Raw genomic sequence first — 26,288 nt, forward strand, 5'->3', positions numbered from 1 at the left:
AGGTACTTCTACTGATAGGGTGAACAATGTGTTAGAGATATATATTAGACATATATTAGCCCAATGTAATAGGCCCAAGCCCAGTCCTGCTTGTACTAGTAGTCTAGGGTTTAGTCGCCTATATATACTCATGTTAGGGTTCATTGTAACACAGGAAGTTATTGTACTACACTCTCATACAATAAAGATGTAGCCCTTAAGGGATTCCTCCGTGGATATAGGCCGTCAAGGCTGAACCACGTAACCCTCGTGTTCTCAGTGTTCCTCTTCTATGCTTCCTCTTCCGCATCCACTCTAGCATACACAACATGGTATAACACATCGCATTGTTGCTAATAATATTTAACATGGTATCAGAGCCAAACTCCGTTCTTGGCATCAAACAAAACATCTCTAGCAAGCAAAGAAGATTCTCACGTGCATACCACCATCTGAAGTCACACATGTTTCTCTGCTGGATCTAGAATCCATGGCATCTCGCAGCCACCGTGGCGCAGTGCTGTGTCCAAGATCCACAAACTCAAGCAAAGCCAGGACTTAACTTATCAGATCTGTGCACATCAAGCCTTCGCCTGATGAAACCAACAAGACATACGTGCTCCACGGCATATCGCGGCCAAAACCCAGAAACCCGACCTCCAACGGCAGCCGCACGCGCCACCACGCGCGACCAATGGCTCTTGGAACTCTCACACGCGCCGCCAAAGATTCTCGACTCCCAGCCTGGATCTCAGTCACACGCGCCGCCAAGCCGGCCTTGTCGTCCACCGATCCACTTGGCCTGAGAATCTGGTAATCATACGAGCTCTCACGCGCCTCCACGCGCCGCAGTAGCAACCTGAAAATCTCTCACGCGCCGCCATAGATTCTTGACTTCTAGATCGTCTTCTGGACGCACGCGCCGCCCTGTCGGCCTCCTCGTCCGCCGATCTACGAAACCTGAAATTACGGGCCTCAACCGAGATTACACGCGCCTCCGGCATCTCCTCCACGCGCCGGTGAACATCGCACGCTCCTGCCAGGCGCCGGAAAACTCCTGCTGATGTCATCTGACGTCACCGGATGACGTCATCAATCCACGTCAACAGCCACGCAAGCACGTCCACGTCAGCCCTAATCCACGTCAGCGACACGTCATCAGCCACGTCAGCAGTGTCGTCTCGTCAGCACCACGTCACCTTGCTAACCGTTGACTCGGACCGACCCGACCCGGACCACCCAGATCTGACCCGTGAGCACTTTGACTGTTGACTTGACTCTGGACCAGTTGACTTTGACTTTTTGCGTTGACCTTTGACCAAAAGTCAAAATTTCCAAAAGGGCCTATCTTGCTCAGTTTTTCGCGTAGATTCCGATTTTGGGCTCCGTTTCTGCATTTGAGACTCCGAAATTAGTCAGTTGGCACATTCTTCATTGTGGTTTCTTCAAAGGCATTCTTCAAGGCATCTCCAAGTGATCTTCTCATGCTTATCCAACCTCAAGCCTTCATCGAGCTTCCGCCTAGAGTTTGAGGGAGGGTGTTAGAGATATATATTAGACATATATTAGCCCAATGTAATAGGCCCAAGCCCAGTCCTGCTTGTACTAGTAGTCTAGGGTTTAGTCGCCTATATATACTCATATTAGGGTTCATTGTAACACAAGAAGTTATTGTACTACACTCTCATACAATAAAGATGTAGCCTTTAAGGGATTCCTCCGTGGATGTAGGCCGTCAAGGCTGAACCACGTAACCCTCGTGTTCTCAGTGTTCCTCTTCTATGCTTCCTCTTCCGCATCCACTCTAGCATACACAACATGGTATAACACATCGCATTGTTGCTAATAATATTTAACACAATGGTTGCTCTAGACACACAATCATCATCACTGGATGCAGAATAACACAAAATATAGGAAAAAAGTTTTGGTGGATTAAGAATTTTTGGGGTCGTGGCTGGGGAGATGATGGCTTCGGTAGAATATTTTGGGGTTCAAATGCTTTTAACCCAATTACTGGTAAAAACGACTTTAACTTGTTGTATTGAGTGATGGCATGTGGTGGAATTAAGGTGGTAAGAACTTAGGGAAAGTAGCTAGTGGAATATATTAGCCAGAGTGGTAGACACAATTAGGGAAAATGTTGAGGGTGCCCAACGGAGCCAAGAACCCCCTGATTTTTTTTTTTTTACTAGCTTTGTATTTTTCTCTTACAAGCTGCCTGGCTCTCTTTCTCTCTAGTGCTCTGGTTAATGCTGATGATGTGCTTTAAGTTCAGAAGTAAAGTGAGTAACTGATTGTGTATATTAGAAAAGCAATTTTTTTTTTTTTTAAATAAAAAGGTTTGATAACTATGTATACAATGTGTTTAATAGCTTGCTTACATTTGAATATGTAAAGTTTTGGTTTTCAATTTTGTTTTGTTAGCATTAATTCTGTATCAAATTTGATTGTATTTTATTCAATCATTCATTTATATTTATGTGGGATTAAATGTAAAGAACTGTGCAAGACAGGATATCTCGCAACTTGATCACAACTAGCTCGTGATTGCTTCAACCCGCAAAAGGCCACATGAGGAGCACATGATGGAAATTCAAATATTTGTTATGTCAAAACTATTTCTCGAATAGCTTGCAACTTGGCCAACTCATGACTGACTTCAAAATACACTAACAGCTGAAAATCATGTGTGACACCTTTCTTTCTTGACCCACACTATAAAAACTCATATTACCCACAAAATTATAAGGATAGTTTCAGAGATAAAACCCTATAATCCATTGGAGAGTTAGAGATTGTCATCCATCAATCATCTACATATTTCTCTTAGTTTTTCTTCACTCTCTTCCCTCTCAATTTCTGTATCCTATGAGAGGAACTTAGCCCAAACACAATCCACACCCATTCTAAGTGTAAAGAGCTGATTTGGTGCATTTAGAAAGTATTGGGTCATGCCAATCTTTGGTAGGAGCAATTGGTGATAATTACGAGTTCCAAGAAGCTAGCAAAGACAAGAATTGAAGAAGTTCATTGGTAGTTGGAGCTTGGAGGGCTCAAGTACAGTGGGTAGATTAGGCTCAGAGGATCTCTTTGTATTCATGTACTCCAAATGATTTGCTAGTGAATCATTTCGGCTTGTCAAGCAGTGGAGAGGTTTTTCAACCAAGTTCTCCAGTTTTCCTTTTTGACAACACATCGTGTGTTATCTTGTGTTTGCTCTCTTCTTCCCTTACTACTTGTGCTTTTACTTTATTGTTAATTATGTTTATCCATGCACTTGTTAGTAGTCCAGGTTGATTAGCTTGGTAATCTCTCTTATTCCACATTGTTTAGAGTAGATTAAAACTAGTTAAGCTGTACTTTAAATTTGGGGGTCTTAATTAGTACTAATAATTATACTAGTGAGCTTTCAGAATAATATTAAGCTTTATATTATTTTTTATGTGTGACTTTTTTGTTGATTAAGTAGTGTATATATATTGTCTTAACCTGCCCAAACATGTACATAGCCATCGATCATTGTATTCCAAGAGATTGCATCCCTTTCTGGCATCTTTTGAAACACCTTGCTAACTGCTTCAATATCATGCAACCTAACATGCCACACTCTTAGGATTCGTTTGAGAGTTCATAAGGGAATGGAATGGAAATGAATGGAATAGAATGGAATGTATATAAGTAAGGAAAAGGAATGGAAAAGAAATGAATGGAATGGAATTAAGTAATCTTGTTTTGATGTTTTAAAATAAAGGAATGGAGAGGAAAGGAAATGAATGGAATATAAGTCACTTGGTTTGAGAGTAACATAGTGAAAAAGGAATGGAATCATTTTATGATAATATTACTATTAGACCCCTATTTTAAAATAAATGGTTAAATATATAGGGGTATTTTGGAAGTTTTAGTTAAAATTTCATTAAATCTAATTTCATTCCCTCCAATTCCTCCCAATTTTTGGGCGAATGAAAATTTGAGGTTTTAAGATAATACAGAGGAATGAGTGTTCCCTCCTATCCATTCTATTCCCTCCCACTTAAACTTCCAAATAAGGGAATATACTTTCCATTCCCTCCATTAAAACTCCCAAACAAGGGAAGGGAAGAATATTTAAAAATTATTCTTTTCATTCCTTTCTATTCCATTCCATTCTCTCCTCCCAAATAAGGGCTTAAGGTATTCCATGAAACCGCATTCTTCTGGTGCATCAACTTAGGAAGGTAATCAGCTAATTGAAGTTCATTAGTTTGATCATAGGCCATTATCATGATATTCCACGACGAAACACTCCTCTTAGCCATTTTATCAAACACTTAAGTGATACCAAACAAAATTAGTTTTACTTCAAGAAACTATGACCTATGTGGTTTCAAGTAGTTCAATTGGTATCCCAACTTACAAAAAAAATCAATTAGTGTCTTAATCTGAGGATAAAAAACAATGATAGGTTGAAACCAATTTACAATAGTAAAGATACAACTCAATAAAATATGAGGCATGATTTTGTATAATATATACCATAGAATTTGAATTTATGGCTTCATTATTATCAAATCAAAGCAATGATAAAATTTATCTTGTGTTTAGGTCAAATTTAATTCCAATTTTTTTTGGTTCAATAACAAAAGACTACCAATTATACTAACTATGTTAACTAGAACCTACGTGACACTCTATGTTATTAAAAAATTTAAAATAAATAAATAAATAAAAACCTCAAACAACATGGACTCATTATGGGCCCTAAATTCTTTTAAAATCCTTTTTATAATCTATATCTATATAATAATATATAAAAGTAGAAATGTATTATTTAATGTTGTTATATTGCTATTGAGCCACATTATTGACCACATTAATTTTTTTATTGATTTGTTTCTCTAATTTTTTGATAATATTAAAAAAATTAAGAGTAATGAAGAAAAAAATATGAAAGGATTTCTTTTGTTGTTGAACAAAAAAAAAAGTAAATAAATATGTAAAGGCAAAGGATATGTAAAGTTAAAATCATCCAAGATATTATTAAAGAAAAAAAAATCATTCAAGATGAATGTGTAAAGTCAATCGATTAATATATTTTATATTATCAAAAAATTAGAGGAAGAAATCAATAATTAAAAAAAAAAAAAAAAAGGTGACATGGTCGTAATCATCTTCTGTCCATTTCAATATATTTTGGTCCAATTCAGTCCAATTTGATTTATTTGGTTCATATAATTCACTTTGGTCTATTCAGTCCATTTCAGTCCACATCTGTCCAATTCAGTTCATTTCCGTATAATTTGGTCCAATTCAGCCCATTTGAGCCTATTTGGTCTACTTCGGTCCACTTAAGTCCGTTCGATCCCCATTCGGTCCAGCTTGGTCCATTGTTATCTACTTCGGTCCATCTGATCCACTCAGTTCATTTGGTACGCTTACTTAAAAATAGAAAAGAAAAAAAAAAAAAACATGTTTGGATTAAGAATACCTATTCTAAATTCAAATTTCTTAAAAAATATAGATGACAAAAGGTAATATTATTATTTTTAATTGTTTAATTTAATAATTTGTGGTATTAATATTATCTTTCCCTATATTCTTATTTTTTCCCCCTTAGCTGATATTAATATTTTAGCTTTTGAGTGAATTACATGATTTTAGTATTTTGATATGATATAAAAATAAGAACCCAAAACAAAAGTTCTTGGTTATGCCCTTCATTAATATATTTGTATGTATCTAATAGCAGAAAGATATAAAAATAATGATCACAAGGAAATGATCTGAAATATATTATGCATAGAAAAATGATAGGATACGTATAGTCAATAGGCAATATTGTTTGGAGACAACTCGATAAAACGATGTAACGTATGACAGATCTCAAAATTACAGGCCAATTAACATTTACAACCGAATGGCCAATGTGGAGTTTGCGTGAGAATTGCTGGACGAGCGTCATTAATAGGTGAAGTTGGCAATATATATGGGGTAAACACCTAGAATATAACCTAAAGGAATGTGGTCACCTCTCTAATGATGTCCATAACCCCTATTAAGGCCATAACGCTCATAATGTTGGTAATGTCTACGATCAAGAGGGAATTTGCATACCTAGCTAGCTAGGAAGCTTATTAAAGAAACCATTAATCATTTGGCCTAAGTAAGGTATGAGAAAATTCACCACCATAATCTCTCTCTCTCTCTCTCTCCTAATTCACAGAATTGGTGGAAGTGCTATCGCGGCCTTATCCTTCGTTGGGGTTGGGCCATCCCACGTGGCCCAATCCCGAACTCTACGCCCTCTTCATGTTCCTCATCTCTGTTGCTGTTAAAGATCTATGGCACCCGCTAATAACAGCAAATGTGAACTTAATCGGATAAAATTTACAAAATGACAATCAACCCAACTTAAAGGGTTCAACTTATATTTTAGGCTTTAAAAAAACAAACCTTAACAACAGTGTCAACTATCTCAGAGTTGCACGATTGTTTTGTAAGAAAATCAATGCATGTGCCTAACCATGTCAAAAGGAGACTTGTAGTATGGAAATATCAGTAATGTTAGACGTACAAAATTTTTGAACACATTCTTCCCAATGACATCTTCCCCTATCATGTGAGGAAGCTCTTCGAGAAGAGACTAGTGGACTATCAACGATCTTTTTTTAAGATATATAATTGTGCAAGATTACATAAACCATGTATATTTGTGTGTGAAATTGTAGGAATGACGTACTTAACAAAAGTTTAATAAATATTTTAAACAGCATATTCAATATCAAATTCTTCACTACATTATTGAGATTGATCACTGCATCAAATATAAAATAGCTTAAAAAGTATATATAAAGAAAACTATATTGATAAGAGCAACTACGTAAGAGGAACATGACATGAGTATGAACTAAATATTGAAATTGTTCTGTGCGTTTTAAATTTTTCCACAAATGCTCTTTTTGATGCGGAATCACAGCAATTAGGATCATGGGGAATGGCAGTACACTTTTTTTTTCTTTTTTTTTTTTTTTTTGGGATACATATCTAGGAATGCATATTTGCTTAAGAATTTAAACTGTTCCCAAATAATTTTACACGTTCAAGCTTTGCCTGGAACCTTTTATTATGTTTCAATGAAAATCCCACTATTATTAAGAACGTATCATAATTCATAGCCAGCTAGTTAGAAAAACAAGCCCAGAATTGTTGCCACACTGTAATTGCTAATAGCGTTTGAGCTTGCATATAACCTTTTATTGTGTCTCGATTAAAACCCAACTGTTATTAATAAGGTATCTTGGCCCAGGTTGCTTGGACTGCCTATTCTTCCAAACAACAACAAAGCATTGATCTTAAAATCTTGAGTTCAGTTGTGAATACCCAACAGACTAGTCAAAATTGGCCATCAATGCCTTTTCAAGCACAAGTACATCTGTCCATATTCGATATTTACATACAGACAAGACATGATCATTCAACTCAACTCAATCCAGCCCAGTAGTGACCATGAAGCAATTTCTTCACCTACAAGTACAAGTTCTTAAGAGATATATTTTTAAAAAAAAATTAAGACTGCCTCATAGTAAGCATTTTCGATGAAACTAGCATTGATATCAACAGAATTTATGTCTAAACCATGTATCTCCTTTACATCTAGATCAGCATCAACTAGACAATGTAAAGTCCGCTATCTCTTTTTTATTTTCCCAATGAGTTTCCCCATCAACATCAATCTGTTTCAATATATTAATCGTTTACTAATCATCATATTAGGTAATCAACCACAATTCACTAAGAATATATATCTACTGTTGCATGCCAATTTTCCTCTGATTGGAAGTTGGAACAAAAAGAAAATTTCAAAATTTTACCCGCTCATTGTGAGTTCTTTGTCCTCTTAGCAGTGAAGAGCTGGCGTATGAAAGAAAACTTCCCCCTCGCGCGTGCAGAGAATTCAGTCATGGTACCATTACTACTTGCTGCTGCCTCAGCCTCATTGGTATCAGATTCCGGTAATGATGGTGAGGGTGGTGAGAGTGTGAAGAGAAACGTATTAAGCATGCGGATGATCTGGCTAAAGCTTGGCCTCAGGTTTGGGTCCTCTACCCAACATGACTGTATGATGAAGGCAAGCTCAGGGGAAATATCTTCAGGAAGAGTAGGCCTCTCTTGCTGCATTATCAGATTGAAAACCATAGTTAGTTTCTTTCCAATTAAAAATATGTTAAGAATTTAGTATTCACTATGAACAAGAACTGCTTTAAGCAAATTCCTCAAAGCACAGAAGTTACAATAGGGAACCGAGGCATAGTTTATTATCAGTCTGCATTTGATAAAGTAACATCGGCATCTGAAGTAAAGCATCCAATATCAAATAGACAGCAAATTTAACATAATGATCAAATGCATCAAATTAAAAATTAAATGAATATTCATTGCACCTTGAAAGCAGCAGCATAAGCAGCCTGCAAGTTGGACATGCCTTCAAATGGCATACGGTTGGTCAATAGTTCCCATAGGACAATTCCAAAACTGTAGACGTCAACCTTGTTGTTGTAATGTTTCTTCTCTCCTTGCCGCAATGTCACGGTGCTATACAACTGCAAAGACACAAACAGAGTCAGAACGTAGGGAAAAGCTTATTGGTAAGGAGGTTCAATGCATTGTACCCAAGTCCTAAAACTCTTGAAATATTGAAGATGAACAGTACTAGAAACCAAGAAGCCCACCCCAGTCATTCAACAGAAAATTATCAAAGCCTTACAGAAGATTATCAGGAAGTTTGTGCTTGGTAACATTGTGCGACAACAAAACTTATGGCTCAATCAGGCTTATGCAAATAATAAACCAGAGATAAATAGTAATAAAATTTTAAAGAAAGAAAAAATACACATACTTGAAGCATTAATTCGAAGTTTCATCTTCAGGTGCAGTTAAACTGACTGTTACTAAACTACAGGAAAAAGGAAATTGAGAAAAAAGCATAAAATAATTTTAAGTTTTTAACTGATGATGGAAATGATTTAAGCCATGAAATGATCCCTCTTCCTATGCATGTCAGCCCTTACATTAAGAATAATGTTGACCACTTCCATTGAGCATAACAAATTTGGAGATTTGAAATATGAAGAGAGAGAGAGAGAAGCTTATTTAATTCTTTCTTAAGAAGCTGCTCATGAACTGACGACAGCTTCCCATAAAGGGATAGAAGTGAGTTACATCAAATTCACTTACAGATTGATATGCATTCTCATAATTATTTGTATGTTTCTGTAACTAAATATACAATAATTAGCTCAAATTCTCGTTAAACAGAAGATTTAGAAAATGTTAACCCGCACCTAAGGAACCAAGTGGGCCATGGACTGAGACTAATGTCCAAGAACTTAAGTCTTTTACCAAAGAATGGGTAGTCAAACAAAGTCTGATGACAATCCATTCACAGCCAAATGGCCCCCACCAAACTAATGCCATAAATCCTCTGATGAAATTAAGCAGAACTTCTTAAATAAAAATCATAAATCCTAGTTTAGTTGCAAAACTTCTGTAGATCGTGTGTGTGGCAGGCGTGTGTGAATGTTTTTCTACATTCATACATGTTTTTGTTTTACTGATTTAGCCTTGATGATCCTAAATCTCTTTCCATCTTGATGATCATTTAATCACATAACCACCATCAACAGCAAATTTGTTTTCCTCATTTAGCTCTTTTAATAGTGGGACACAAATCGATTATAAAAACAAATTATGTTTGGTAGATGACACAAACCTCAGGAGCCATCCAACGATAAGTCCCAGTTTCTGCAGTCATCATCTCTGTCACAGATTCTTCTCTTGCAAGACCAAAATCTGCAAGCTTCACAGACTTCTGATTCGCCGTAAGCAGCAAATTGTCTGCATTAATCAATATCGACACATCCATAAATACGTAAAAATGAATAACGCCAATGTATTGAACTACATAGAATGAAATCTGTAATCCGGGAAGTATAATCCAACACATCTATTTCTAGTTCAACTGAACATCAACATGACAAGCATCAAGCAACTCTTACCACAAAAGCAATTAATTAAAAGTACGTGTACTATTTATTTCCAAAATGATTTTTCAATATACATTTTGGAATAGGATTGCTCAAATCAAGGAAACATAGTCAAATAACTAAAGGAGAAGAACAACCCAATATAATTAAAAACCAAACTCAATGAAATATGAGCCACGTCCATGGCCTAATTGGAAAATGCACAGCACAGAGATTTGACAAAATAGCAGAAAAGGCAAGCTGTAATGGCTTTTTATAATAAAAATGATTTCCATATAGAGATTTTTGAAAATGTCACAACATTTTAATTATTGATGAAAAAGGAAAGTTTTATTCAAAAAACTAGAACCAGCAAGCAACAAGCTGCACGCTAGTTACAACACCAGGACACCGGCCCAAAAATGAGCTTTTTTATAGAAGGGAAAGGGAAAAAATAGGAAGAGGAACACAATTAAACCACATTTCGTATCTACTTTTAACAATTACTAATAAACACACAAATCACAAAATATACCCCTACAAGCAATGGAATTAGGATTTTAATGCAATGAAGCCCATATGAATATAACAAATGTTAAGAAACAATTTAGTCCATTATGTGTAATGCACTATGTTCTTGGGAAGTACCAGGTTTTAGATCTCTATGTATAATCCCATTGGCATGAAGACATTCCATGGCATGAGAAATATCAAGAGCAAAATTTATAGCCACGTGAAGGTCTAATAGATTTGGACGGATAGTGAGTAAATACTTCCGGAGTGACATTCCAGGTAACAGCTCTGTTACTATCACCATTAAAGGGTCCTTACAAGCTCCAATAAACTGCAAACACCAGAAATGCATTGTGCTCAGTGAATTGAATGCAACAGAAATGATTATGTGAAAAACTATTAGTCAGGCATGTATAAAAGGAAAATGCTTTCAAGAAATGAACTAATATAAAGACACATAAAAAATAGAACACTTACCTTGACTAGATTATCATGTTTAACACGTGACATCATATTAACTTCCCGTGCAAATCGACTCTCAAGTGCAGTTCTTTCTTCCACAGTGCTCCCACGATGGAGGACTTTAATAGCCACAATTTGATCACCATACCTGAAAATATCAATCTAGACCTATGAAACTAGGACACCAACCGCCAGACAATCCATTCCTAAAACAACTTTATTTGATGACATTGGAACAACGTAACATGTCATAAGCCTATAACAATTGAAAGTTACAAAAATACATGTCATAAGCCTTACACTCCTTTTCATAGGAATCATAGTTCAATAGATTCAAATACAACAACCAAACCTTAGTCCAAAAATTTTGTGGTCAGCTAAGGAACCTCAAAAGACTAGTCAGGGTAGGTCACCAAAACCAGACCCCCACACTCAAGATTGAAGTAATAAACTTAACAACACAAAGCCTTAATCCCGGGATAGCGTAGTGGCGTAGTTACAATGATACGAGCTATGGTTGGTGTCATGACACCCTACAATAGAAAGAGTTTACTTCCAAAACTAGCCATCAACAAGAACAGTCCAGCAATGTAAAGCACATTCCAAGTACCCAAAATCAGATTAAACTACAATTAAGTTGAGAACATAAATACACATACATGGCAATCAAGTAAAATTACAATACCTATCTTCACAACAATCTAGTCTCACAAATTAACAACCCGAAAAAGCAAAAAACAATAATTTAAACATCAAATTAGGCAATAATTTCACACTGACCTTCCTTCATACACTTTGCCATGTGCTCCCTCGCCGATTTTCGACCCAATAAAAAGCAATTTCGGGTCAACCAGCAAATTCTCATCAATAGTTAACTGCTGTTCCACTGTTATTGATCCATTCTGCGTTGTCTCAGACCGCAAAACCGATTGCTCATATTCCCCCTCGTCACGAACTCCCCTGTTATTCTCGCTGCAACTCATAGTTGCAACCTCAAATTATACCCGAATTCCTCATTTTCCAATCAAACCCCTTTTCACAAACACCTTATTCACAACAAATTAACATTATTCAAATCCAAAAGACTTCAACTTCAACTCTCCAATCCTATCAATTTGCACAGCAGCACCATATTCAAACCCGCCAAACGAAAACCCAATTCCTCTTAATTTTGACACTTCCTCTTCCAAATGAAACATTCAGAGCCACCACTATTATCACTATAGCTAGTTAACTACCACAACTGCTATAACTTCCACTTCTCACACACACAAAAGTAACAATAAAAATACAACCTTTACTATTAATTCTATTCAAAAATGGCTTCTTTTTTTTTTTTTTTTGAAGTTGAGAGAACTTTGCTTGAGTTGTAAGCCTCGTCTTCAACGAAGTCTAAGAAAATAAAAGAAACCCAACAAAGAAAAAATAAGGATAAGCCAAAAAAAAAAAGCAACTTACAGTAGAAGCTATGAAATGTTCTTTTGAGCCCCCCACCCCAAAAAATAAAAAACCAAACAACAAGTTGTTTCTACATATGTTTTAAGAAAACCCAATCTCTCTCTTAACAGAACAGAACATGAAATACGAGGTTTTAGGAGGGAGAGAGAGGAAGAGAGAGAGAGAGAGTCTGTTCAGACAAGGAGGGTTGAAAAGAAAGGAAAGGAAAGGAAAGGAAAGGTGGGGGGAGAAAAAGGGGTGGCGAATAAGAGGAGGACACGTGGAGAGAAACGCACGAGAATGAATGGAAAATTTGAGAGTTATCGGAGGGAGGAGGATTTGGACGTTGTTTGGTGGTGGAGGATGAAAGAATGGGAGTGGTGACTCAATGGAGCACTTCTTCTCTTTCTTTTTCTTTTTTTGATTTCTCTCCTCTATAGTCTATAGGCTATTCCCATTTCCCACTGTAGAGAGACAACAACAACAACATACGATACAAAGCTCTCACTCTCACCCATCCTTGTCGGCTCACCATTGCTTGGCTAGCTTAGCAGCTAGCTCCGCGACCCTCTTTTTTATTGGTTACTACTATTAGTTAGTTCTACTTTTTTTTTTGTTTTCCTCGTGCCATAATTAATGGACAAAAATATCTCTTTTCTTTTCTTTTTTTTTCTTTTTTTCTAATTTTTAATAAAGAATTTATATACGTATTAGTCTCATTACACTTCGATGGAGCTTTTTTTTTCTTTTTTCTTTTTTTCGGGTCTGGTGTCATCATTTGTATTTTTTATTTTTAAATTTTGGATAAGTTTATTTTAAAAATATAGATAAGTAAGAAAGCGTCCTATTTTATACGTATTTTAAGTAGAATTAAAGATATATTTTTATCGGATTATCCTCAATTTTTTTTTGTTAAATCTAAAGTTTAAAAGTATTTCTAAATCACATAAAAGTTTAGTTCAAAAAAAAAAAATCCTTATGAATAGTATAGATATGATATTATTTAAAATCTATAGAGTTTGTTTCATGATAATTTCTATTTATTAATACAATAGACTTTAATTTAATGAGTTGAATTTTACTCTTTGAATTTTAGCAAGTTGTAAGTTCATAATTTTATTATTTAAATAATTAAATTATTTCATTTATGTAAAAAATAAATTATTATTTTTTGTTCGTTGACTAGATTGCCCATACCATACGTACAATCACCAACCACATATCTTCTATGATGATAAAACCACTATTTCTTTTCTTTTTTCTCTTTTTTTAATCAAGGGCGTCATTATTCATGTCTCAACATTAATCCGATTTTTTTTTTTTTTTTTTTTGCGTTTACTTTTTTTATATATACCTAAAAAGAAAATCTTTATTGAAGAATACAAAATAGGGTAGCAATTTGTGTTCACGTGTTGTGTTGGGTTCGTGTCGTGTCAATTCATGAGTATTCGACTATATAGATCAACACTAACCTGACATGTTTATTAAACGGATCAATATTCTCCAACCCTAATACGGCACATTTATTAAACGGGTCAGTTGTGTTGTTTATAAAATTTTATCAAAATGAAAAAAAAAATTATAAAAAAATAAATATTTTTAATATAAAATTCAAAACTAACGAGTAACCGCATCACAAATAATCATTCAAAACTAAAAATATTTTTAAATTTGTATTTTTTATTTTTAAATTTTATATAATTTTTTTTTTGAAAATATAGATTGTAGGAAAGCATCCTATTTTGTACGCATTTTAAGTAGAGTTAAAGATATATTTTTATCGGATTATTCTCAAGTTTTTTTTTTCTATTAAAACTAAAGTTTAGGGCTATTTCTGAACCACATAAAAGTCTAGTCTAAAAAGGAAAATCATCTTATAAATAGTATAGATATGGTATTATTTAAAATATATAGTGTTTGTTTCATGATGATTTCTATTTGTTACGACAATAGACTTTAATTTAATGAGTTGAACTTTACTCTTTGAATTTTAACAAGTTGTAAATTCATAATTTTATTATTTAAATGATTAAATTATTTCATTTATGTTAAATTTTTTTTTTTTTGTTCGTTGACTAGATTGCCCATACCATACGTACAGTCACCCACCACATATCTTATATGATGAAAAAACCACTATTTCTTTTTTTTTTTTTCTCTTTTTTTAATCAAGGGCGTCATTATTCATGTCTCAACATTAATCCGATTATTTTTTTTGTTTACTTTTTTTTATATATACATAAAAAGAAAATCTTTATTGAAGAAGAAGAAGTAAGGGTGGCAATTTGTGTTTGCATGTCGGGTTCATATCATGTTAATTCATGAGTATTCAACTATATAAGTCATCATTGACCTGACATGTTTATTAAACGGATCAAGATTCTCCAACCCTAACACGGCTCATTTATTAAACAGGTCAGTTGTGTTGACTTGTTTATAAGACTTTATCAAAATGAAAAAAAAAATTATGAAAAAAAAAACAAATAAATATTTTTAATATAAAATTTAAAACTAACGAGTAACCACATCACAAATAATCATTCAAAACTAAAACATATCCCAATATCACAAATCAATCACAATATGTTAAAGAAAATAAACCCCAACAACTAATAAGTTTATATACCTAGAGTTTGAATGGTATATTGGTAAATTGTCATTTAATTAAACAGGTCAGATAGGTCAAACGGGTTCTGTATGTTCAACAATAACCCAACTCGTTTATTAAACAGGTCAGTCATGTCAACTCATATATGACACAAACCCATTAAGTTTCAACTCATAACCTGCTAATTTCATGTCGTGTCATGTTGGGTTTGCAAGTCGTGTCCAATTTTGTCACCCCTAAGAAGAAGCAGCTTTGGTATGAATGAAAAAGTGAGAGATTTAGAGAGGTGGAAAAGTTGAAAGATGAACAACTTTTTTATTCTGTTGAAAAGAAAAATAAGAGAATAGAAAATGTAAGTTTGTATAATTTACTTCCATGCTCCTATTGCATTAAAAGAATTATTTATTTTTAAAAAATGATTTCAATATAAATAAATAAATAACCCAAACGTTAAAGTTGAAAAAAAAAAAAAAAAAAACCAGCATGAAAAACACAAGTAGAATGAGACGAGGATAGATAGGTAATTTCCCATTAAGCCCCCCTCTTTCCCCGCATTTTTCTCCTTAAATTGGGAGATATTCCAAAATCACACTTGTAAGGATGAAGGGCTTAGGAATGTAAATTGGGCCGTGGGCCTTGAGCCTTGTCCAAAAACATTTACCTATCCGAGAACGGTTAGACATTAATGAAGACGTATAAATCAGTAAGTTATGGAAGGATTCTGGCCATAGAGGTTTAGGAAAGTAGTTCGAGGAGAAATGCCTCCTCGGCTAAACAGAGTAGAGGTCAAAGGTTTGACCTACCATCAAGAACAACACGCCGGACAATTTTACTGGTAAGGATAAGCATCAAGAGGGAATAAGACAAAGGGAAGTTGAGAAATATCTAGGAGAAAACTGCTATCACCACATTAAATGTTTTGCAACTAACTTCCTAGCTGCATTAATGTGGAGGTGATACCTGAACAGTAATACTCAGCCTTACAACTACCCCCAAAAACTTCAGGAATGTGTTGATGGGACAATGATTTAGGAGAAAACTGCTACTACCATATTAAATGCTCTGCAGCTAACTCCCTGGCCGCATTGATGTGGAGGTGATACCTAAACAGTAATACTTAGCCTTACAGCTACCCCCAAAGACTTCAGGAAAGTGCTGATAGGATAAGGATTAAGGCCAGCAGCTTGACCTATACGTGGAAGGCTGAGATGAAGTAAAGTAGGGGAATATAAAGAAGAAATACCTCATTACAAGAAGGGGACTTGAAAATCTAGGGAGAGAAAAAACACTATATACTCAAGAACTGTAATTGGGTTTAAATCCAAAAGAAATATATAAGAATTGCTTTCCTCAGACGTTGCCGAGGAAGATTTTCTTTACATAAACTTGTTTATTTTCAGTTTCTAGTAGTCTTTAATCTACCGTGATTGTTATCTGACTCATTAAAGTCCAATTCTTAGCCCATTCTCTACAAATTCATTGTATTAGGCTCTTTGGGCCTAAATCCTTTTATTTTTTGGGCTTGGAAACCAAATCATGTCCTTACAACTCCAAATGGAGAGCTTGAGTGAGAAAAATATTTGGCCTCACCATTTTCTGCCCCAACCAAATACCCTCCCCTACCATTTCTTCCCCACTTTTCTCTCTCCAATAATCACCCCCAACCAAAAAAATTGGATACAAAAGAAGCATAACTAAAATCCTACAAAACAACATTTACAAAAACTTGATCACTAAGGAATTTGTTTAGTTGGTTTTTAGAGTTGCCATTGGTTAGGTTGGTTTGAAATTTCTCATTCAATAGAAATTTAAATTGAGTTAAGTTTAACAATACTCCAAATTGAGTTAAATTTATGGATCGAATAGTAAATAATATCTAATTGACATAAAATTTGATATGCATGTTAAAAACCTAAAAAATATATCATCTAAAATTTTCAAAATATGTAATTATATTTATTTTTTGGCAAAAATAAAAAACTGACCCTCTAACTTTCACATTTTTTTCATTTCAGTCCTCTAACTTTCAGTTTTGTCAATTCAGTCCTCTAACTTTCAATTTTTGTCAATGTAGGGCTCCGTTACATTTTTGTTAGTGGCTGCCGTTAAACCCACTTAAACGACAATGTTTTGCATTTTATTTTTATTTTTAATTCGGAATTAAAAGAAAATAAGAAAAATTTGAAGAAAAAAAAAATCAATCGTAGTTGTTAAGGATGACGGAGTTCTCGAAGAGGATTCTGGCGATGGTGGACTGAATGCTGAGGGTGTTGCGGCAGAGAGAGTCAAGGTCGAGGTCGGGATGCTCAAGGGACTTGTCGAAGGGATCACTGATGCAAGCGGTGGTGCCACCGATGAGTTTCACAAGCTGGTGGCCGAAGCGATGGACCCAGGAGAGGATGATGAGGCCGAGGAGGTTGTCGAGGTGGAAAGATTGAGCGGTGGGGTCGAAATCGCAGTAAACTTTGAGGTCGGAGGAGGAGGAAACAACAGCGGTAGTGTCATGGACGTCAGGTCTGGTTAGGGATTCGATGAGGCCGCGTTGCTGGAGGATTTCGATGTTGTTGTTGTTGTTGTTGTTGAGGCGAGGAGGAGAGGATTGGGATTGTGTGGAGGAGTGGTAGCAGCAATAAGTGTAGGATTTTGAATCGGTGATGGGTTAGGAATTTGGGTCTTCTAAACGAAATGTTTTTTTTTTTTAATTTTAATTTTAAATTAAATAAAAAATTAATTGTAAAACGGCATCGTTTCAATGGGTCTAACGGTAGCTACTAACAGAAATGTAACGAAACCCTACATTGACAAAAATTAAAAATTAGAGGACTGAATTGACAAAACTGAAAGTTAGAGAACTGAAATAAAAAAAAGGTGAAAGTTAGAAGGTTAGTTTTATATTTTTACTTTTTTTTTTTTTTTTTTTTTTGGGTGAAAATATAACGAAGTTCGTAGCAAATTTTGCCCCAAAAAAAAAAAAAAAAAGCGGTGTTGCTTTTTGTTTTTTCAAAACCAATAAATATCACAACTTTTTGGGAAGAAGTACGCCTGTTGCCACGTGACCACAATGTGTGGGTGGAAAAGATGAGAGTTGGGTTGGCTGTGGCTAGAATAGATATACACTTGGGGACCATCTTGGCTTGATTGTCGTTTTCCAATTTTTATAACATGTCCTTTGATTTTTCTCCTCTCCTCTTAACGTATCTGTAGAATCGTAGATAGATACAGTGTTAATTGTGGGACCTACAACAACTTCCATCGTTATCATGCCATTGAATTGATCTGATGAGACTCGGACTTGGGCGTGAATCTTTTTTATCAGTTAATATTCAGACGGTCCGTGTGAATGAGGGAGCTGCTTAGAACAAAGACAAAATACAGGCGTTTTCAGCTTTCAGTATTAACATCTATTGCTCTAGACTTATGGACTTATTATAGCCCCCAAAATTATTCATAATATATGTAATAATCAATAACTAAACATAGGAAGGTTGGGTCAGCACTCAGCAGCCATAGTACATACAATTATATTGATTACTACAAAAGTACAAATAATAATAATAATAATAAGCCGCTGGTTAATATATGAATCATGCATTTTGGTAAAGTTTTTATGAGAAACTGAAAAAAAAAGTCAAAACAGTTTCACTTTTTCATAAAAAATTTCATAAAATGGTTTATTAATGTATGTTTTAAGTGACTAAAGACACACGTTAATAAAACCCTAATAATAATTATACTCTTTATTATTGGTTGACACAATATTTTTCAATCAATTTCACAAGTGTTAAAATGATATGATTCTATTAATATGAATAAAAGTATTATTAATGATAAGAGTAAAATACACTAACTTACCATGAGGTTTGGAGTAATACTAAGTACATCCAAAACTTCTTAAAAATAACCAATTTGGTCCTTAAGAGAAACAGGTGTTACAAACTGTTTGTGCACTCTTCAGATCCAAAGACTTAATTCAATGTTTTATTATTATTATTATTATTATTATTATTATTATTATTATTATTATTATTATTATTAATCTTTTCTCCATTCTTTCTTCTTATCATCAACAATCAACACCACACCTCCATCCCTGGCCCTCTCTCCTTATCTCTTGTTTATTTTATTTTTTCTCTATCTCTCTCTCTCTCTCTCTCTCTCTCTCTCTATTTTCTTTTCCTTTGCTTGGCCCAATCTTACCCTCATGGATCCCATCTTTTCTTCTCTCATCTCTATATTTCGTCAATGGGAATCCTTCATTGGTGGGTTAGCAGTTTTTGATGGGATGATTGGATTTGGCTTTGATGGCAATATTGTGGTGGAATTTTGGACCTTGGCTAGTGTGATTGGATTAAGGTCATTTGGGGTTTCATGGGTTTCTTTGTGAAGGAGATGAAGTTTTTCCTTTTGGTTTTTTGGGCAACCAAACATTGAGTATAGGAGTCTAAAGAGTAGATGATACTTTATATGGCTCGTCCTTCTGATTTTTTGGCTACTAAATCCGGAATAAAGAAGATTCATGGGTTTTACTTTTGATTTTCTTGCCTACCAAACACAGATTGAGGAAGATTTATGTGACTTTTTCTTTGGGGTTTCTTGGCTACCAAACAAAAAATTATTACTAAATTTATTTTATGAAAAATCTAAGAAACTCGTTGGTGTGGTGTTAATGTTCCACTAGCTTACTAACTTTGTGATATACACCACTATCAGTTTCTTTAAAACTTTCTCCCTTTTCTCCGTGTGTGTTAAAAATACTTAGTATTCTAAAAAAAAAAACTTGTTGACTTTATAGTATTCTTTTAGAAATCCTAGGTAGCTTTGCACTTTGGAAGAGAGTGCACAAACAGCCTTACATGCTGTTAATGTTTAAAGGACCAAATTGTTCATTTTCAAAAAAAATTAGATGTATTTACTATTACCCCAAACCTCAGGATAAATTATTGTATTTTACCCTAATGATAATCTATGTAAAAAGTAATAATAATATTGTTTCGATCACAACTTATCACTCAAAGGTTATGAAAAATATTTGTATTTTTTTTTCTATTACACCACTCTTAAAAAAACAAAGTCAAATGACTTTTGTGAACAATTATTTGACAAATTGTGATTAAAAAACAATTAAAGTTGTTGTGTTAGTCAATATGAAATTAGTGTTAGACTGATAGACTTTTTATCTACCAATTATCATCGCCTTACTAAATTATGATGAAAAAAAAATTGTAAAAATAGATATATAATATGTTATTGGTTGAACTGTCGAGGTAATATCAGTACCTATTTAGCTATTTTATTATTCTTTTTTTTAGTAATTTTATATTATATATATTTTTTCCCAGTTCTCCTTTTTTTTTTTTTTGGCTTAGATTCCCAATTCTCCTCAAACTTCTAGCTTCCAAATTTTAATTCATCATGCTTCTATAGCTTTCATATCATCATATGTTCCTCCACTATCAGCCAACGGCCGTCTTTTCCCTCTTTTCAAATTATGGGACCTACTTGACTTTTTTATTCCTATTATTTGAATGAATGGACCAACTTGACACTATTCACGAATTTATTTATTATTCATTTATTACTTTTCCCTTATTTTTTATTATTGATAATAAAAAAAGGATTTTCATGATTTTATTTCATCAAGAACCGTCATTTCATTGGATAGTGATAGTTAATTAGTTACTAGTAAGCGTATTCATTCATTCTAGAAAGTTTAGTTAGTCCAAAATCTAAATCAAATCAAGGCAATGCATATCCATTGCATACAAAATGTCTTTCAATAATTTAGTAATAGTATGTTCAGAAAGATCGAAGATTTACATGACAAGAAGCTGGTGTCAATGGGGACTTTTGAACTAATCCTTAATTTCATAGGTTCCTATAAAAAAAAAAAAAATTGTTCGATTGATCAACTAGTACTCTTGAAGATCTCGATCAATTTATCAAAATTCAAATTTGTTTACTACAATGAACATTAAAAGTGTGGGGCCAGAGAACTTATGACTCGGTCCACTTTCCATTAGGACCCAGGGCCTGTGCCGAGGAAAGTAGTTGCCGATGACGAGTGGTAAAAGACTAAACAGCCTAGAGGTGCAGCTGAGGATGACCCTGTCCTCGGCATCCCGAGACTTCAAAGGGAAGAGAGGCATGTCGTCCAAGGTAGCCTCCGAAATGCCCCCAGAAGAAAAGGCGAGTAAAATGAGACTCACATGGGGGTACGGAGTGGGAGTGGTTCAAGGAAAAGACATCACATCTGCATTGAATGCGCCCACAAACGTCCTGGCCATATTAATGGGAAAAGACTCCTGAACAGTGTGGTTTCGGTTATTGCAACTAACAGAAAGTAGGGGGAGGCGGCTGATGGGATAGGTACTCGAATAAGTACCTGCCTGATCAACAGATGGAGGATCAGGATCAACCGTGAAGGGCTATATAATGTAAAGGCTTAGGCGCCAAAAAAGGGAGGAACATTAAGCTTGATGGGCAAGATCCACGGACAACCATGGCTCGTCCCTGCGTGTCCACCACAAATACCATGATTAACCACCGTTCGGTAATCAAGACCTAGCCTTTCAAACCCACGCTCTACAAATTATATTGTTTGGGCCCTTAACATGCGAACCCAACATCATTTTGGGGTTGTTACAAATTGAGTCCTTACAATTGGCGCTGTCTATGGGAAAGGCTTGTGTGTTGGCACAGGCGGTGGATCGAGAAAGTCCCTCCACCACTTTCAACAGCCCGTTGTTGTGCCCTAACGTAAAGTTCCACTAGGGGCTGCGCTTCGAAGTACCAGTGGCACGGGCAGTTCTTGGGGCTTCCAACGACGGATCAACGTCCCACACCTAGGCCGAGGGGCTGGTCCCCCCAAACTTAATGAAAATATCTAAGTTTTGGACAGAACCAAGGTATTGTATGGTCCTCAGACTCAAACCTATGGGGAAACCAACTACTTAATGAAAATATCTAAGTTTTAGACAGAACCAAAGTATTGTATGGTCCTCGGACTCAAACCTATGGGGAAACCAACTACTTAATGAAAATATCTAAGTTTTGGACAAAACCAAGGTATTGTATGGTCCTCGGACTCAAACCTATGGGGAAACCAACTACTTAATGAAAATATCTAAATTTTGGAAAGAACCAAGGTATTGTATGGTCCTCGGACTCAAACCTATGGGAAAACCAACTACTTAATGAAAATATCTAAGTTTTGGACAAAACCAAGGTATTGTATGGTCTTCAGACTCAAACTTATGAGGAAACCAACTACTTAATGAAAATATCTAAGTTTTGGACAGAACCAAGGTATTGTATGGTCCTCGGACTCAAACCTATAGGGAAACCAACTACTTAATGAAAATATCTAAATTTTGGATAGAACCAAGGTATTGTATGGTCCTCGGACTCAAACCTATGGGGAAACCAACTACTTAATGAAAATATCTAAGTTTTGGACAGAACCAAGGTATTGTATGGTCCTCGGACTCAAACCTATGGAGAAACCAACTACTTAATGAAAATATCTAAGTTTTGGACAGAACCAAGGTATTGTATGGTCCTCGGACTCAAACCTATGGGGAAACCAACTACTTAATGAAAATATCTAAGTTTTTGACAGAATCAAGGTATTGTATGGTCCTCGGATTCAAACCTATGGGGAAACCAACTACTTAATGAAAATATCTAAGTTTTTGACAGAATTAAGGTATTGTATGGTCCTCGGACTCAAACCTATGGGGAAACCAACTACTTAATGAAAATATCTAAGTTTTTGACAGAATCAAGGTATTGTATAGTCCTCGGATTCAAACCTATGGGGAAACCAACTACTTAATGAAAATATCTAAGTTTTTGATAGAATTAAGGTATTGTATGGTCCTCGGACTCAAACCTATGGGGAAACCAACTACTTGAAAGAAATCTAAGTTTTGGACAGAACCAAGGTATTACATGGTCCTCGGACTCAAATCTATGGGGAAACCAACTACTTAATGAAAATATCTAAGTTTTGGACAGAACCAAGGTATTGTATGGTCCTCGGACTCAAACCTATGGGGAAACCAACTACTTAAAAGAAATCTAAGTTTTGGATAGAACCAAGGTATTGTATGGTCCTCGGACTCAAACTTATGGGGAAACCAACTACTTAATGAAAATATCTAAGTTTCGGATAGAACCAAGGTATTGTATGGTCCTCGGACTCGAACCTATGGGGAAACCAACTACTTAAAGGAAATCTAGATACCAAGCTCGGCCTAACAATATGCATGACATCTCGGATGATGCCTATATCTCCCAAGAAGTGTGTTCAGACATAAATTCAACGTCCTATGGGCGCGGGAAAGTTAGAATTCCGGGATATGATCCCAAATATATCATATGCACAACCATTCATACATGTTAAGATAACTAGTTCAAAAATCAGGAGATTTGCAACAATAGTAAGCATCAGTAAGGGCAACTAACATGTAATTTAAAGGAAGAAAAGAATTTCATATATGTGGTTAATAAGTTCAACTGCAATCAAACTATAAATTTTTCAAAACAAAAGGGAAACTAGTTAAATAATTACACTGGAAACAAATACGAAGGTTGGCCAGGGCTGCTACTTCTTCAATGTCGTTTTGCCCATGTCCTCGGAAGGCAGAGCAGGACTAGCCTCGGGCCCCTGGGAGGCATCCCCTTCTTGGGAAGGCTGAGTAGAGTCGGTTTCGATGCTCTTGGGGACTTCAGTAAGGGGAATTGCTTGTAGGGGCTGAACAAGGACGGCTGGCTCTTCGGCATCAGGGATCTGAGCGCTGACCATAGGCTTGGTACCCTCTTTGGGCATCTCAGGATTCATACCTCCAGGTGCTTCCATCGCATCATGAGACTCTCCTCCTTCCATCGACTCGTCATGAGAGACGATGATTTGTGCAGCTGCTGACTGAGTAACCTCTGCCTCGTGTTGATCACTCACAGCCTCAAAGTTGGTGGAGGCGGTCTCACGGATGGCTGGAGGATAAAATATGCTCTCCGCCTTCCACAAGTCAGACGAAGCATCCACCCCAGCTCGTTTTAAGGCCTCTTCCCAAACCTGGGAGCAATATAGTCTGCATACTCCAGGAATTTGAGCTTTAAGGGAGGCTTGGGTTTCAGCCATCCCCGTCTCATAACCCTCCTCCTCCGCCTTGTCCCTAGCAGCTTCGGCCTCGTTTCTGGCAAATTCAGCCTCCTGCTTGGCCCTCACGGCTTCGTCCCGGGCAAGCTCCGCCACGCCCTTAGCATTCTTTGTCATGATTAGTTTCTTCTTCAAATCACTGATATGCTCCTTGGCTATCTGCAATTGCTTCTCGGCGTCGAGTAGACACTTTGTCTGTTCCTCGGCCTGTGTTTGGGCACCAGTTAAACCTGCCAAGGCACTATCCCTTTCTCGGGTAGCCTCCTTTAAGTCCTCCCTAGCCTTTGTGAGGTCAGCCTCGGAAACCTTGAGGGTCTGCGCAGCATCTATGCGTTTGGTGCGTTCATCTTCGGCGGCCTTACTCTGCCCCTTCACTTCATCCTTCATCCTATAGGTGGCCTGGATAGCCTGCCAATTGAGACAAATATATTATGAATGAAAATCTAGGAGCCAAAATTGACAGAGCCTTAGGTTTCAAGGGTTTTACCATACCCAGGTACCTCTTCACGCTAAGGAAATCCTCCTGCATTCTCATGTTCTTTAACTCTTCCACATCAGTAGGAAGCAGCATGGTTCTCCCTAATGCGTCGGCCACATAACCGCCATCGCCATCTCCAAGGTCCCTCATGGATGCGGTTTCCAGCAATGGCTCCCCGTGGAGCATTGGGGCGGGAAGCCTAGCGCTCGGCACGGATTGGGCTTCGATTCCCTTCCCCTTACTTTGGGTGGATTGGGTTTTGATCCTTTTACCCTTGCCTTGGTGCCCAATCTTTAACTGTTTTTTAACTCGCGGGGCTTCATCCCTCTCCTGAGAGGATTGGGATTTTCCCCCATCCATGGGTTCCTTCCCCTTGGGACTCCTCTTTCTCTTTGAGTCAGTGGGCTCCGGCCGAGGAGGCAGAGCTGATTGAGGAGGAGCAGGAAGTTTGGGGCAGGGAGATTGTAGCTGCGACTTAGTAGAGGATGACCTAGTCTGGACGGGCTGGGGCTGAGGTAGTGGAGACGGAGCATTGGATTGCAGTTTTCCTTGTGCACCCTTCCCCGACTGGCCCTCAATGAGGTCGAACAGGTTGGTTGGGGGCTTTCTCTTAAGACCCATCTCGGCTCAAAAGGATGTTCCCACTGACAACAGTTCCGCTTCGGACAAGTCTGGATCACCTAGATCACCATAAGAATCCTCAGATGGGTCGGCTTGGTCAAATGCCCCAAAACCCTCCTCGGACAGACCCAAATTACCTTCGTCCTCCGCTGCGTGATGAGACGACGAAAAGCCCACCAATGGGATGCCCTCTGGGATAGGAGATCCTTCGGAGATCAAAAACCCTTGTTCGATTACGGTAATTTTTGGAAGTCAAGGACAGTTAGCGCTGATCACGTGCTTTGGGTCGGCAAATGACTTCTGAAGGTGAGTGTGTCCTAAGATTTTGTGAACGACTCTGACTTGACCATTCGCTTCATTTACAAAAACTGCCGCTTGGAGAACAGTTTCCAAATCAACCCGGTTAACCAGATGAAAGTGTCGGTGAAAGACGTTTGGATGTGCAAAAAAAGAAAGACATGTACATGGTTAGTAACCGAATCGCATCAAATTAAAACGGCGCAAAGGATTGACACCCTTCTACTCTTTATACCCCACCTGGTTCTCCCTCCACCATCGAGCATGGAAGGCCATCATGCCATTTCCCGGATACGATAAGAAAGTCCTTGTTCAACCCCTTGTTGGAATCGGGAAGGCACTGGATTAGCCGAACCCTATCGTCTCTCATCTTCATGTACTAGGATTTGCCCTTCAAATTTTGGAGATTGTAACACCAATTTACGTCATGAAGGGTTAGTCTTAGCCCCATTTTTTCGTTTAAGACATCCACACAACCCAGAATCCTGAACATATTGGCAGCGCACTAGGTGGGAGCTAATCGAAAATGCCTAAGGTAACTCTTCATTACCGGTCCCATAGGGATTCTCATACCCCCTCTACGAAGGCGAGAATGAGAATTTCCACCTCTCCCGTCCTTCTCAGAAGATGCCATTCCCCCATCTTACAGTGCCTCAAACTCACGTTGGGGGGAATCCTATAATCGGCGATGAACTTTCCATCACCTCTTCAGTATCAACCAATTTTTTC

At 36.7% G+C, this 26,288-nt stretch overlaps 2 protein-coding genes across 2 annotated transcripts; both read right to left on the minus strand.

Annotated features, from left to right (window-relative positions):
* Positions 1–7,347: 7,347 nt before the first annotated feature.
* LOC115953028 (serine/threonine-protein kinase STY13) lies at positions 7,348–11,941 on the minus strand. Its single transcript, XM_031070453.1, has 7 exons — positions 11,739–11,941; positions 10,974–11,106; positions 10,632–10,827; positions 9,731–9,855; positions 8,403–8,561; positions 7,833–8,133; positions 7,348–7,485 (listed from the first exon to the last, which is right to left on the minus strand). The coding sequence occupies exons 1-6, from the start codon at positions 11,939–11,941 to the stop codon at positions 7,837–7,839; spliced, it is 1,113 nt and encodes a 370-aa protein (XP_030926313.1). The 3' UTR covers positions 7,348–7,485; positions 7,833–7,836.
* Positions 11,942–23,608: 11,667 nt separating this feature from the next.
* On the minus strand, positions 23,609–25,262 carry LOC115951923 (stress response protein NST1-like). Its single transcript, XM_031069043.1, has 3 exons — positions 24,651–25,262; positions 24,104–24,571; positions 23,609–24,022 (listed from the first exon to the last, which is right to left on the minus strand). The coding sequence occupies exons 1-3, from the start codon at positions 25,260–25,262 to the stop codon at positions 23,609–23,611; spliced, it is 1,494 nt and encodes a 497-aa protein (XP_030924903.1).
* Between the last annotated feature and the right edge of the window lie 1,026 nt (positions 25,263–26,288).

The sequence above is a fragment of the Quercus lobata genome, chromosome 7 (genome assembly GCF_001633185.2).
Source record: "Quercus lobata isolate SW786 chromosome 7, ValleyOak3.0 Primary Assembly, whole genome shotgun sequence".
Taxonomy (NCBI): domain Eukaryota; kingdom Viridiplantae; phylum Streptophyta; class Magnoliopsida; order Fagales; family Fagaceae; genus Quercus; species Quercus lobata.

What these genes read in the sequence shown, in the direction of transcription:
- LOC115953028 (XM_031070453.1), bottom strand. Translation starts at nt 11,941, where the DNA reads ATGAGTTGCAGCGAGAATAACAGGGGAGTTCGTGACGAGGGGGAATAT. An exon ending in GGCAAAGTGTATGAAGGAAG is followed by an intron (nt 11,107 to 11,738) that starts GTCAGTGTGAAA and finishes TGATATTTTCAG; the next exon opens with GTATGGTGATCAAATTGTGG. An exon ending in AACATGATAATCTAGTCAAG is followed by an intron (nt 10,828 to 10,973) that starts GTAAGTGTTCTA and finishes TGGTGTTTGCAG; the next exon opens with TTTATTGGAGCTTGTAAGGA.
- LOC115951923 (XM_031069043.1), bottom strand. Translation starts at nt 25,262, where the DNA reads ATGGGTCTTAAGAGAAAGCCCCCAACCAACCTGTTCGACCTCATTGAG. An exon ending in TGAAGAGGTACCTGGGTATG is followed by an intron (nt 24,572 to 24,650) that starts GTAAAACCCTTG and finishes CTCAATTGGCAG; the next exon opens with GCTATCCAGGCCACCTATAG. An exon ending in TTAAAGCTCAAATTCCTGGA is followed by an intron (nt 24,023 to 24,103) that starts GTATGCAGACTA and finishes GACTTGTGGAAG; the next exon opens with GCGGAGAGCATATTTTATCC.